Below are 13,380 nucleotides of genomic sequence, written 5' to 3'. Positions count from 1 at the left end.
TCCGCAATTCCCTCGTGCCTTCTCGGCACTTGCAACCAAGTCACACTGTCCCTGTCTTACACTATTGTGTCATAAAGAAAAACTGCCGCAGCTGCGTCCCTGGGATCTTTTCTGCAAATACGTTAATTAACTGCAGCAGAGGGAGAAAAATACCTTCCAATGTTCATTAGTTATTTAACATCACAAGTTGTGTTTTCCAATATTAATAACACATTCTGGATAAAGGCCATTGCCAAAATACCGGACATAAATGGCACTGTTTGCTGTCTTCAGCTAGAAGTGCTTTATATTGTAAACAGCTCATCATTAAGGTTCTGACCCAGCAGAGGAACCTGATTAGAAACTGGGTGACCAGTGTTAAGCATGGGCTCAGGCCCGCCTGAAATTGAGGAGACCAAAACACAAGCCCAGTGCACAGGGAGAAGCAGAGATGCACATGGCCATAGGTGAAAGCCTGCCAAAGATGCCAGCCCCCATCTCTTTGGATGAAGCCTATGGCACAACCTAAGGGACACCCATGGCATAAGGTCTGGGAAAAGGACAAATCCATCAGACCAACGCACGCTGACCTCCATCTCCCTGGTCTTTTAAGGGAGCATGAAAGCAAACATGTCCTTTTCAGAGGATTTCCACGGGGTGATACAGAGCAACGTATCAATGCGCTTCTACCGTGTGATAGAGTCAATGATTTCTACAGCATGACACTCGCAGAAAACACCCACTAACCACGGAGGTATGGCCTCCCCCATCACAGCGCTCCAGATGGAAAGGGAAAACTTCCTCCAGCCAATTCATGTTCTGCTACACAGGGAATGATGACTATTATTATTAATTTTAACCTGGGTAATGTATCTGTAGATGTTATTCTAATTAATACAATTCATTTCACAGTTATTCACCCTCTTCCATAATACCTTGTGACAAAGAATCCTCCTGGTTCACATCACAGTAATTCTATGGACTTCAGGGTGCTGCCTTCAGCTATAGCCGTGTCGCTGCGTTATGGCAAACAAAGCCCATACATCAAATAGCCCATTGTTAGGGCCATACACCAAATCACACATCATTGCCAGAGCTTACAGAAAACACTACCAGAACGGTGCTCTGGGGTTACTGTTTTTCTTACCCTAATATTTTTGCCTGACTTCTTCAGATAGGAATGCATACAATACAGAAAGGGACCTGTCAGCAGAGAAACAAAGAACCTCCAACCTTTACGGACTCCGACATGATATCTGTCTGCTGGAGTCTGGAAGCAGGAATCAAAAGAATGAAGCTGGCTTTAATTCACAGCTAAATTATTTCTGTGCAAAACTGTTCACAAGCAACTCCTACTTCACAACAAAAGTAATCTACTTCCTTTTTAATTAAAATCAGCGTGGGTTTTGGGTTTAGTTCTTTCCACACAGAGAGTCCACTGGGTGACTTGCATCAGAACAGCAACAAGGATGAATTAAAGTAAATTTAATTATTTTGGCTTAAGTTTGAGACAGTGAATGCCTGAGAAGCCTGTAAAAAATTATATAGCTTCCACACAGTGCACAGAACTCCCCTCTGAAAGGCTTAAAAAGCAGCCTAGCCAGGGCACAGATGTACTATGGCTACAAGGCTTGGCCATAGGCACGATAAACGACTTCCTTGTGTTGACAGCAGACAAATGACATTTTACAAGAAGCAGCTTGGCTTCCTTTGAGCCAGGGGTCCTTATTCTGTATCTGATTCTGTTAGCAGCCACAGTTATTGAATGTGCTGCCCTTGGGTACTCGACACGTTGCAATGAACACGCCAACTCCAGGTCAGTCCTGAAGATGTCCCAAAACAACACCAGCACGCTGGATCAACCTGCAAGCCAAGTATGCAATTAAGCCTGTTTTACCTGATGTCTCAAGGACAGAAAACTGGAGGAGAGCTGCTTTGCACTGAACAGATTTAAGACGATCTTGTTTGCCCAACAGGGCCTGCTTTTTCTTCATGTTTCATCATCGTTTCTGAAATAAGTGTCTCTGCCCTGCTCCCTCCCAGCCAGATGACACAGTCAGTTTGTTATCTTAGCAGCAAGGTCAGTTCAAAGAAAACACAAAGCTCTTCCAGCCGTTCCAGTCTGTTTCACCATTCAAACGCATTCTGCTCAGCATGTGGGAGCAAAGCAGCGAATGGGGGGAAATCTCATCTCCAGTGAAGACAAGTTTTGCCACAGACTCAGCGGGATCAGAATTACTCTCTATGCTCTTCCTTGGCCAACTGCATGCACTTCAGACCTCAGCACACTTCTGATCCTCAGACTGACCTAACCATGTCCCTCAGGTGATGGCTCCTGTCCTGTGTTTGGGTTCTGAGTACACTGGTCCACAGGTATTAAGGTCAGCCCAGCCCTTGTTAGTCTTTCCTTGTTTTGCATCTGTCATGCTGCTATTGTAATTAATCTTAATTAGTCACCACCACTAATACAGCTTGTGACATTCAACCATCAACAACGCACTCCCAAATCTCACGCAGGCTTTTTAATCCAACCTGGCTGTCCACCCACACTGCAGGTCTCAAACTGAATCCTTCAACAGCCAATGCAGAAACAAACCTGTTAAGAGAAGATTTATGGCAGAAATTTCAAATAATATCATTCATGCTCTGTTGTTTAGGCCTATTTTTCAAAAAGATGGAATAAAATGATTCTTTAGGAATAAGCCTACTGCAGTTTTATTTATGTACCAGTAACAGATACAACCAAAGAAAGCAAATATATCGTCTCAATTTTCCAACACAAGATAGATTTTATATTGCTTTGTTGATCCTAAACCACAAATAAAATAAAAAAAACAATTGCTACAGGGCAAGAGACAGAAGCAACACAGAGACTTTTACTGCCCTACTATGAAAACCTGCTTGCAGAGCGATGTCCTGAATAACAGCGTATGATTTCACCTGGAGGCACAGAGACAGGTCCGAAGCCAAAGTGCTCCTTGGAACAGGGAGATGAAGCTGAGCACACATGAGCTACAAGTTTTATGCATTCTTCAGCAGAAGGTCGCATTCAGCCATCATCCGCAGGCCCTTACCCTCAGACTTACATGAGCAGGTCAGGTTTCGGCCACAAATTGGCACTGCCAACTCAGAGCACGACTTCTGAGCCATTAGCGCCTGGTAGAAATCTCCAACTGAGTGAAAATTGAAAGGGGCCTAAAGGCAACACGGTGTAGAAGGCCCAGCAGGTGAGAGCATTACGGACACCAGAGATCGCACTGGATCATGCCCAAAACATCTCCATTTATGCTTAAGTGAAACAGCTAGACGGCATGATCCGCTGCCTGATGTGGCTGCAGAAGCCCTTCACGGTAGGACCGCTGGGAAATCCTCCTCTGCTGCCGTCAAAACCAGTGAAGAGTGAAACGTTTCTCACAAATGCAAGAGGAACGAACGGGCTGTACTGCAGGATGGCAGGAGGGAGAGTGAGCCTCCCCAAGTCACTGCAACGTTGAACAGACATTTTGTTCTAACAAATGACATTGCCTACGTTCCCCTTGCTGCACAGGCTAGACATGGGTAGGATCAGCTCATTACTCACCGTGTAAAGCTCGTTGGTGACTTTCAGGAGTTCTTCATGCATCTGTAAGCCAATCTCCTTACTCTGGAAGACAAAAAGGAGAGGAGCTGAGACTGTTATGCTCATAACATGCATTTCTGAAAGGAAAATACATTTTGGAGGGAAGAGTAAAACTGTATGACTTCCAAATACTCCACGCATATGCATCTTAATCCTTTCTCCAAGCCGCATTCACAAGAGCGGTCTGCACACACTGTGAACAGTACTGTGATAGCACTACCCTACCAGAAGCACGTCCTCAGCTGTGGTCAGCAGGCAGAAGCACATTGCCTTCAAGGCCCTGCACAGGTCAAGCACAGGCAGCAGCACACAGATGTTCAGCCCTTGCTCCGAACACTCCCAGCACGCCATGGCTCCAGACCACCTCATGCCACTCAAAGGGCATCAAACTCCAGAGATAGACAGGAGGTGTGGAAAGAGGGAATGGGACCCCTACGAATACCCAGTTCAAAGTCAGGAAGAAGAAATGAGGTGATGGGTTTTGTCCCCGACTAGCTGATCAAAGGTAGGCAGAAGGTCTCCAATACTGCCAGAGTACTGCTACGGGAGACTGTGGCACCAGCAGAAGGAACAGAGTCTGGGGACGCTGGCAAGCTGGTAGGACAGGGAAGCAGTGAGGAGTTGTTCTCCTCTGTGACCAACCCGATCCCGACGAGGCCAGAAGTACTTGTTCCAAGCCCTTCCACCCCTGTGCCCAAGCGGATCGTGATAATCCCCAGCAAAGGCTTTCACATCCATACCACAGAGAACAAAACCACAGCACCCTATTTATGCTGCCGCTATCTAGCTGCATTTTTCACATTGCTCATGCCTGTAGGGTTTTTCTTTCCTCTTCTCAGCTGACAACGGAGCGGGTGGACCTTGGCAGCACAAATGGCTTCAGGCAATGCCCATCTTAAACACCTTCTGCCCGCCCCAGGGATCTGCCCTCTCCTGGCTCCCCTGCCAAACACGAGGCTTGCTGTTCTTTGCTCTGCAGTGGAGTTAACAAAACCATGTATGTTTTAATTTTGCGTAATGTTTTAAAAAAAATGAAACAGCCCTGCAGCATGAGAAATGCCCCAGGGCCCTTATTTACACCACTTCAGAAATCCTGTCTAATACCCTTCCTGCTCCGGGAGCTGAAAAGACATTATCAACAGGGCTGCAAATCCACATCTGGGCTCTGTTTTTTCCATTTCTAAACATAAAACCAAAATACAGATGGCCTCCTCTTCCAATCTGCCTGTGACAGTGAAGTTTAAAAGTAAACTAGCATTTTTATTTCCTTTAATTTTCTGCAAATCCTTAACAAAATAAAATACGTGACTATAAACATGAGCACATACAGTACAGCAAATCCTCACGCTATTTCAGAATCACTGCATTTTCATTTGAGGTCGATGTTTGTCCATGGATCACCCAACCTGGGTTTCAGAGACCATGATGAGGAGCATCACACAATTTATTTATCCTGCAAACACACAGGGATGAATCTAGAATTATAGACAGTATCGCTTTGCCCTTCCCACTGGCAGTATTTATCTCCAGCCCCAATCAACTCATGGTGCAGATCTAACACATAATGCCTTCCCCCATTTTGGGGGCTTGCTTCACATTAAGACTGGCAGAGTGCACAAAAGCTGGGCCTGCTCCATAGCCAGAAGTATTTTATAATAGCTTGACTTCACCTATTTTTTAACAAAACCTGCAATACTGGATGTGGGTAAGTGGCTGTTGCATTCTCCGCACTGAGCTGGCTGCGTGTTAGTGCTAAACTAACTCCCCTGTAAAATTATACAACAAACATTTGTGGGTACACAAATTTCTTAGCTTTGCATTCTCCAGTCATACAGTATCAGCTGTCAATCTATCTTGACTTGATAGATTTATTAAAGACACCTGCCTCTAGACTTGCAATTTCCAATCAACTTTGACATTTCAAAATGCAGACAGGCTTCCTAGCGCAAGTATTTCGGTTTTTAGGTTCACCTTGACCACGGCCCACCCTCCCCGTTTCATCTTCAGTAGCTCATTTTCACTATTCTGACCCGAGTGAACCAAAGTCTCTCTCGAAAAGGACATTTTATTACAAAATAGCCACACCACAGTTATATAATAAAGTTTCCAATTTCACAGCTGCAACAGCCAAAGTTCAGCAAGCTTAGGAGAAAGCTCACTGCGAGTGTAAAATCTCATGGCATCTTCCGCCCTCCACCCCCCCGTCTGCTGAAATCCTATTATCAGTTTGTATTTTCACTTTTCTTGCCAAGCAGGATGAAGCAGATCCAGTCGCCTACCTCCTACAGCATGAACATAGCATTTCATGGGAGAGGCCACAACTTGGGGAGCTGCTGAACATTTAAGCTTGGCTGCAGATCAAGTCAACTCCTACTCAGAAATCCAGCGGTTGGATGCTACTGCAGATGTGCACGCACTGCTTTCCTGCCTCCCTTGTAATTACACCCCACATCTCTCTGTAGAATCTTCTTGGCTAGGAAACATTTATTATAGCTTGAAGATGTGTTTAAACTAGACATGCCCCTCTCCCCCCAAAAAACAACCCAAACCAAAAAACCGAGCAGTTTCTTTCAGATTTCCTCAAATAACTCCATGCATTTTTGTGCACACAGTCAGGGAAAACAAAATCCCATCAGCTTCTTGGCTGGGTGGCTAAAGAAGCCCACAACACAGAGAGGTCTTCTAATTAAAGTTAAGTGGACAACCTACATACTTCAAAAGTTTAACCTTAGATTATTAAAAGTTAGAATTGAATGCCAAGAGTGAAACAAGGAATCTAAAGAGTAAAAGCACTCTGCGTTCAGTGACTATCCAGTAATTATAGTTTATCTGTGAATTAGTGTCAGGGTATTTGGAAGAGTCCCATCTTCAGAAGCACAACTGATGCACACTGCTCCCATTCTTATATGCGCAGAGGTGCCAAGAAGATGCCAGTTACCAGAATTACCGGAAGGTGCCAATTACCAGAAGGTAGGTGCTAAGGACCCCCAGCCATCTGGAAACCTCATCTGCTGGAAACGCCAGTCCCTCCCCTCCCCACCGACACCAGCAGTCACTAGCTGGTCTCAAAAATCTCACTGCGGCTTGCTAATAAGCAACAGGGCTATTAAACGCATGCATCCCTCCCAGATAAAAGGGAACATCCAGAATATGAGTTATTTAAGTCAGGGTCTATAAATGGGGGTCTCGGACCCAGAGGCCCCAAGCCTGCAGGAGCTGAGTCGCACATAACCCCTCCAGCTGACCCTGCTGTCCTGAGTCAAAGCCCGGGCCCTGAACCGAGCCTTTCCCAAAGCAAACAGAGGCGGACAGCCTTGTGGTAGGAGCAATGGCCCAAAGTCAGCTGCAGCTCTTGCCTCTGCCCCAGATTTCCTGTGCAGCGGAGGGGAAGTCCACAAAGCTGTAATTTTCAAACCTAATTTTAGACTCCTAAGTAGAGCAACAAAAACTGGCTCGGTTGTCAGCAGTGTGTCATTCCCATGAGTCCCACTGACACGGGGGGACCACAGGTGGGTACTATGTTTAAAGATCCATTTGCTTATAGATGCTGTACACCAAACACCCTGCATCCTGTTGCTGGAGGCCAAAGTGGTGTCTGGCACCGTCAAAAGTCTCCCGGCATCCAAGAGGGTAGCGTCCAACCTCGTGATGCTGGAGCCTCTTCCAAACGCAGGCAGGCAAAGAAGCTGAAGGACTCACCTCTCCTCCGAGTTTGCTGCCTCCCCCTTTTATAACAGAGAAATTACATTTGTGTGTTTATGGGAGAGAGCGCCAAAACGTCATTCCAATTCCCTGGCACCATCCGCAAAACCCAAACTCCAATTCAGCCGCTTGCTTTATGCCTTCCGTTCCTGCTAAAAAACCATAGTTACTTGCTGGGATAGCAATGGCTTCAGTTTAGCAGGTTTATTAAAATTCCTGCCACTGCAGACAAAGCAAGGGGAAGAAGCAACACAGACTACTGGCAACTGCTTATTTTAAAGACAAAGAAAAGAACTCCCTTCCAGACAGACACCACTTCTTCATTAAATCTCCATCCAGGGCACTGCAGGATGGGGTATAATTAAATTCACTGTCACGGAACATAATTAAATCTCACACTGGGGAATAACGCAGCACAGTTATTTCGGACATAGCAATGCTCTCAAACATATAATTTCCTGTATTCCATACTTGGAAAAAGCAGCAAACTTCTTTCCCTCTGCCACAGCAGGAGGTAAAAGGGGAGACGACACCTGCCTGGCCAAGGGGGCCGGTGGTGCGTCCCTTGCCCAGGGTTTGCCTCTGCCAGGAGGACATGCTGTGAGATTTCATGGTGACGGAGACTCACTCCGACAAGAGTTCAAGTCGGATCTCTGCAGTGACGTATCTTAGCATCTCCGTTTATTGCCTATTAGCAACATTAACACACTTGCCTTGATAATCTCCTCCTGCGCCAGGAACATGACTCACACTGGAAGCTCCAGGGAAATTTGCCCAATTGAGTTTTCTTCCTCTACTTTCCTCATTAGCAGGGCTGGTCTGTCTGCTGGAGCAGGCAGAGAGGGTGGCTGTTCCTTTCAATTGCACGGGCTAAGCTGCAGGCTGGGGATGCTCAGACAGAGCACGCTGGTCCCCCGTGCTGCCTGTGGAGCTCCCCGACCTATCTGCAGGTCCCCGCCGCAGCACCCCTTTGCAGGAGCTCCGTCATATCCTGCCGTGATACCTTAAATATCTGCGCAGCTCCGCAGTACTCACTGACAGGACACTGTTCCTCAACGCAAGTGATCAGCACTCCGTCTCCAGGTCCTACATTTCCCTGGAAAGCTTCTGCTGCCAGAAGGCCAGCCTCTGCTAGCACAGAGGCCCCATGCTCCCTGCATTTCGCATTTGCAAGCTCACCTTACCACATCTACCTCAATGTCAGTGCCTAGGTCTGGCAGCAAGCAGGGGAAATCCCTCAAATCCCAGCCCACCTCCAGAGCAATCCTGGTGGAAGCCGTGCTGAAGAACCAGGAAGAGCTGGAGAGTCAAACCCAATATCCGCTCTTGAGTTCCTGCAGCTCTGTACCCCCCACCCAAACCACCCACCTTTCAAGCCATGTGTGACACCAGTGGAAACTGCAAGGAGGAGCTGCAGGCCGAGCCACCACCCAAACGAAGCCACCCAGAGCTGCTCTGAACTGTGTTCTGCCCCTGGGCTCTTCAAAGCAGTCTCAGCTCAGAAAGCCTCCTCTGGCTTGGTCTGCCATTCTCAGCGCTTGTGAATGCTTTTCTGATGGAAAACATCTTGGGCATCAACTGAAAGACCCAGAATGCCAAGGTAAACAAAATGAGAGAAACAGTAAAGGTTTTCATGGCCTTCACTGGCCCCAGTCTGGCATCTGCAATGTCATGCCTGCAGCTGAGCTACCCACGTGCACTGCAAAGAACCAGGACAACCGAAACTCACCCCATCCCAGGGCAGACATTAACACAGACCAGGGGGCATTTCAGATGTGCCCATCTCTTCACATGAGTCCAGAGAACCAACTCAAACGCACGGCAGAATTCTGAAGGTGAAGAAGATGCAGCCCATCTTTCATGTCTTATACTGAGAGATTCAAAGTAGGAGACGTGAGGATTTCTTAGCCCATTTTTAACCATGTTGACCATGCACCACAACAGCACCTGCAACTATCTAACCAGCAGCACCATAGCACTTCTGTAGCAGACATCTGTGGTTTTCTTTCAGCCTGGATACACAGCTCCTGGTCTCCAGATGACATTGTGCCCAACTCTAAAAAAATCTCTGCAGAAATTTATTACCCTACTTTAGAGAACGGTAGTTTCTGTGCAGGAAGAAGCCATACCCACTAGAGGACAATTGCCCTTTGTCACCGCAACTGTAACCAGCCAGCACAACAAGTAAATGATATCATTACTGGGTCTTTTTATAAAGATGCTGAGACACATTTAATATCCCTGTGGGCTCCTCCTTCACTGTAACAGCCACAGCAGTACAGCCCCCAGCCTCGGTATCACTAATGAAAGACGCTGGTCTTGGGTCTCTAGGCTCCAGCAAACTCCTGCTATGAAAACTGCCATATATATAGTGGCTTCAGATAAAAGGGTCACAGAAGCAGGGCCAGGTGTCAGGAAAACACCTAATCTACACTGCTGTTCCTGCCCTCATCATCCACACCGATGGGATGCAGTTGGAGCTTTCAATTGTAGCAATATGTTAAATTCTGAATTCTGAAGCATTGCCAGGAGAAGAAAGATGCACAGTTCGTTTAACTGCTGGGATAAAATACAAGGGGGGGGGGGGGGGGGTGTTATAGCTGTGTAAAAGTACATAGCTTCAGCGCGCAGGGGTTCAGCTGAACAACATGAGTTCAGAGGGCAAGCCAAATCATACCCTCGCATATTCAGATCACCAAAGCCAGGAATTCCTATATTCCACATCTGGGAAGGGCAGAAAAGGAAGGGGAAGAAAGAAAACAAAATCACTGAATGGGAGTAACTGCCCGCTTTGTAACAAAAGAACTATCAAAGTCCCAATCCGGATTCAACTCACATTTTGTAGATGGTTCCTGCCTTTACAAATATCACTTACAAGCATCTCCATGCTCTGCCTTGAGACCACCTTTGGATTAATCCCATAGTTCATTTTTTCTGCAGGTATGCAAGAAGGAGACAAGTTTCCACAGTTATAATTGGGATTCCTTTGGATGAGATTCAAAAATCCCTGAAAGGCCAAGAAAAGGACCGTGGATTGCTTAACTGACTTCTATCACTGTGCTTAAATACAAGCGATGCCAAGACCGACTATAAACTCTCCTGCAGACAGGCAGGTTTCTTCTCTTCAGAGTTCTCCAAGCCTCTGTTCCCAAATCTGTGCTACCCGTGACAATCCTGGGGGACATGGCACTGTCGCAGAGCAAAGCAACCCCTCAGCTCCCCTCCCTAGAGAATGCCTTCTGTGCCCCGACCCAGGGGCCAGGTCTTGCCAGCCAGACCCCTCGTGTTACGCGCTGCGTGGGGCTTGCGGTCCTTCACCCTCGCACTGCAAACCCATTGCTGCTGCCTGACCCCCCCAGCCAAGCATGCCTGGTTAAGTGCTGATGTGTCCCAACAGAGACGCTCTGTCACTTGATGCCACCAAGCACAGCGGCAGTGTTGGAGGGAAGGAGCAGTAAGAAAAACAACAGGATTCGACAAGCGGACATGCCACGGGTCCGTGGATTTGCAGGGAGTTAACAATGTTTTCTGCTCTGTTCCCAGCAATTCCTAACTTCTGATTTCTTTTTTGACTGCTAGCGAGCGCCGAACCGGCATGCTCAGAGCCTGACGCTTTAACTCCATGTCTCGTCCCAAATTCAGTGCAGAGCCCAGCCTTATGCATCCAAGTTGGAAAGTTGCTTTTCCTTATATGCATCACTTAACACTTGTCTACGCATGATTTTATGTACCACTTTATTACCGAGTTACTCAGTAGCACACATAGGTACATAAATACACTCAATATGCACATACATATACGTATGTGTGCATTAAGGGCACTGTTGCATATATTTTATACAAACACACACTTATTTAAAAGTTGTTCCTTCTGTATTTAATTCCTCTATCTGCCAATTTCAGGAATTCAATCCCCATGTCTTTTTTGTATTTTCATTATAAGCTTTACCCATTTCCTTTCTCAGCTTTGCAGGTTTTTTTTCCTAACTGTGACTTAGGGCCTACAGTTTCATTTTTTGTTTTCAATAGTGCTTTTTTTCAACTTATTCTAGTTTTCTGTTCTCTTGGGATTCCAAACTATTTCTGCGTATCAGGACCACGTTCCTAACAATTTTCCCCTCCCCCCTAAAACCATACAGACTGTGGGTAAATAGCGTTTCATAAGTAATTTATGGTATTTCCCTAAAAACAGAGTTTCTCCTTTTTGGGTATGCTGAGCCAAACAATCAGCTCAGACACTGGATATATCTTGCCTGCAGTGCCTATGGACAACCAAAGCAGATCCACTGTTTTCAGTGATGCACATTTATTTATCAACATCTGGCTTTATAAATTCTCTTTGATTCTGTATTCAAATTCTCAAGGAGGAGTTTAAAATCCTGGCTGCAGAAAATCTCTCATTTTCCACCCCACCAAACCTCCTCAAAACCCCAAACGCTATCATCACTGTCCCAAGAAGCTAGCCCTTGCTGAGATCCCTGCAGACTTCTGCACCTCGCCATTCAACTCGACTCCGAGGGCCACAGTCTGCTTTTCCCCATTTCGCAGCGCTCGGTGATATTAAAAAGAAACGGACAATGAGAGGAGGGCTTGCATCTCTTCCAACAGGGCCTCCTCCTCACTTTCAAAGCTAACAAAGTTGCCACTAATTAAGCCAAAAAGGACGTGATCCACAAGCAGAAGATGGCAAACTCCCTGACCCAAGCACCACCAGCCTTAGCTGAGCCACCAGCCCTCGGCTCAGCCCACAGCCGTGGGCCACGAGCAACTCGGCTCTGGGGGGAGCACAGCTTCCCCTGCGAGCAGAACCACCAGCCTCGAGGCACTGCTACAATCCAGAGGAGCAACTGCGGCTCACAAACACCCGGCAAAGCTGTCCTGTCACCCAACGCAGCCACAGCAGGGACCCCAGCTTAGCCCACAGCCTGCAAAACCAGGTTTGCCAATGATTCAAAAAACACAATCTAGTTTCTCCTCTATCTTTGATAATCAACTTATACCTCCCATAAGCCCTGCTGCTGAGGCCAGTGCAAGCCGTCACTGACCTCAGCTGAGGCAAGGTGAGACCTGGAGCTGGCTCAGTTAAATGTCTCCAACTCAAACACTAAAAACTCAATCCCTGCTAGCTCCTGCTTTGCCTCTCTCTTGGATTTGGGTAAGCCAAAAGGCTCTCTGGCCGGCCACAGCGAGAGGCGTGTCTGAGCGATGCAGGGCTGAATGCCAGGGACTGTACACGGCCGGTCAGCGGGAGGGCAAAACACTTCGGTGGAGATGAACAAAACGCAACGCCCCAATTTACTGATGAACGACCCCCACTGCTGCCAAGCGTACCCAGGGAAGCCGAGGGCAGAAGCAGCTCAGCACCTGGCATCTTTCTTGGCAGATTACCACCACACTGATCAATTGCTTCTCAATTATGTGCATCCTCGTACTCCAGATAGTAGGTCCCTGCTTCTTTGCAGAGATTGTTTACATTTACATAATGAAAGCACAACACACAAAACCTTCCAGTTCCTCCGTGTACCGGCAGCATGTCACAACCGATTAATAAATTCTAGATGGGAGGAATTAAAAGTGACATCTCTGGAGAAAAATGTTACCCTAATTTACCATCAAAGAGCAATCTACAACAAAACCGAACAGCTGAACCACAACTGCGGGCGCCTTTAACCCTTCTGGAGCCGGTTTATTTGCCCAACGGTCCTGTATGGTACAGTCTCCCCAGGAGGAGTGCTTCAAGCACTTCACTCATCATACTCAAAACCCGAACGGATAAAATAGTGAGAGATACCTCCTCTGAGCAATCTCATACCAGCTGCAAGGCTGGACCAGATGTCTTAAAAAGCCTTTTACCAGGATGCTCATATTCCCACACATGTGCCTAAGGCTTCTCACCAAACACTGCTGCAAAGTGGGAAGTGCAGCCCCAGATCCCCTTCTGGGCACAGCGTGCAATAGGTTAAGAAAAATAACCTGAATATCCCCAAAAGTGTCAGCCCCCCATCCACATTAAGGGCAAATGGTGACACAAAATAAGCCTTTTCCATGATTTAGCTGAGCATTATTTCCAGGGACACGTG

At 46.9% G+C, this 13,380-nt stretch overlaps 1 protein-coding gene across 4 annotated transcripts in view; it reads right to left on the bottom strand.

Annotated features, from left to right (window-relative positions):
• SRGAP3 (SLIT-ROBO Rho GTPase activating protein 3) overlaps positions 1–13,380 on the bottom strand; it is a 131,310-nt gene that overhangs the window by 46,809 nt on the left and 71,121 nt on the right. For all 4 annotated transcript variants that reach the window (XM_075514458.1, XM_075514455.1, XM_075514457.1 and 1 more), the window contains exon 4: positions 3,560–3,622. In XM_075514458.1, the coding sequence (XP_075370573.1) occupies positions 3,560–3,622 (63 nt within the window). The remainder of the gene's footprint in view (positions 1–3,559; positions 3,623–13,380) is intronic.

This window comes from Mycteria americana, chromosome 11 (genome assembly GCF_035582795.1).
Source record: "Mycteria americana isolate JAX WOST 10 ecotype Jacksonville Zoo and Gardens chromosome 11, USCA_MyAme_1.0, whole genome shotgun sequence".
NCBI lineage: Eukaryota > Metazoa > Chordata > Aves > Ciconiiformes > Ciconiidae > Mycteria > Mycteria americana.
Note: the sequence above shows the minus strand (reverse complement) of the source record. Positions and strands in the feature narration are given on the sequence as shown.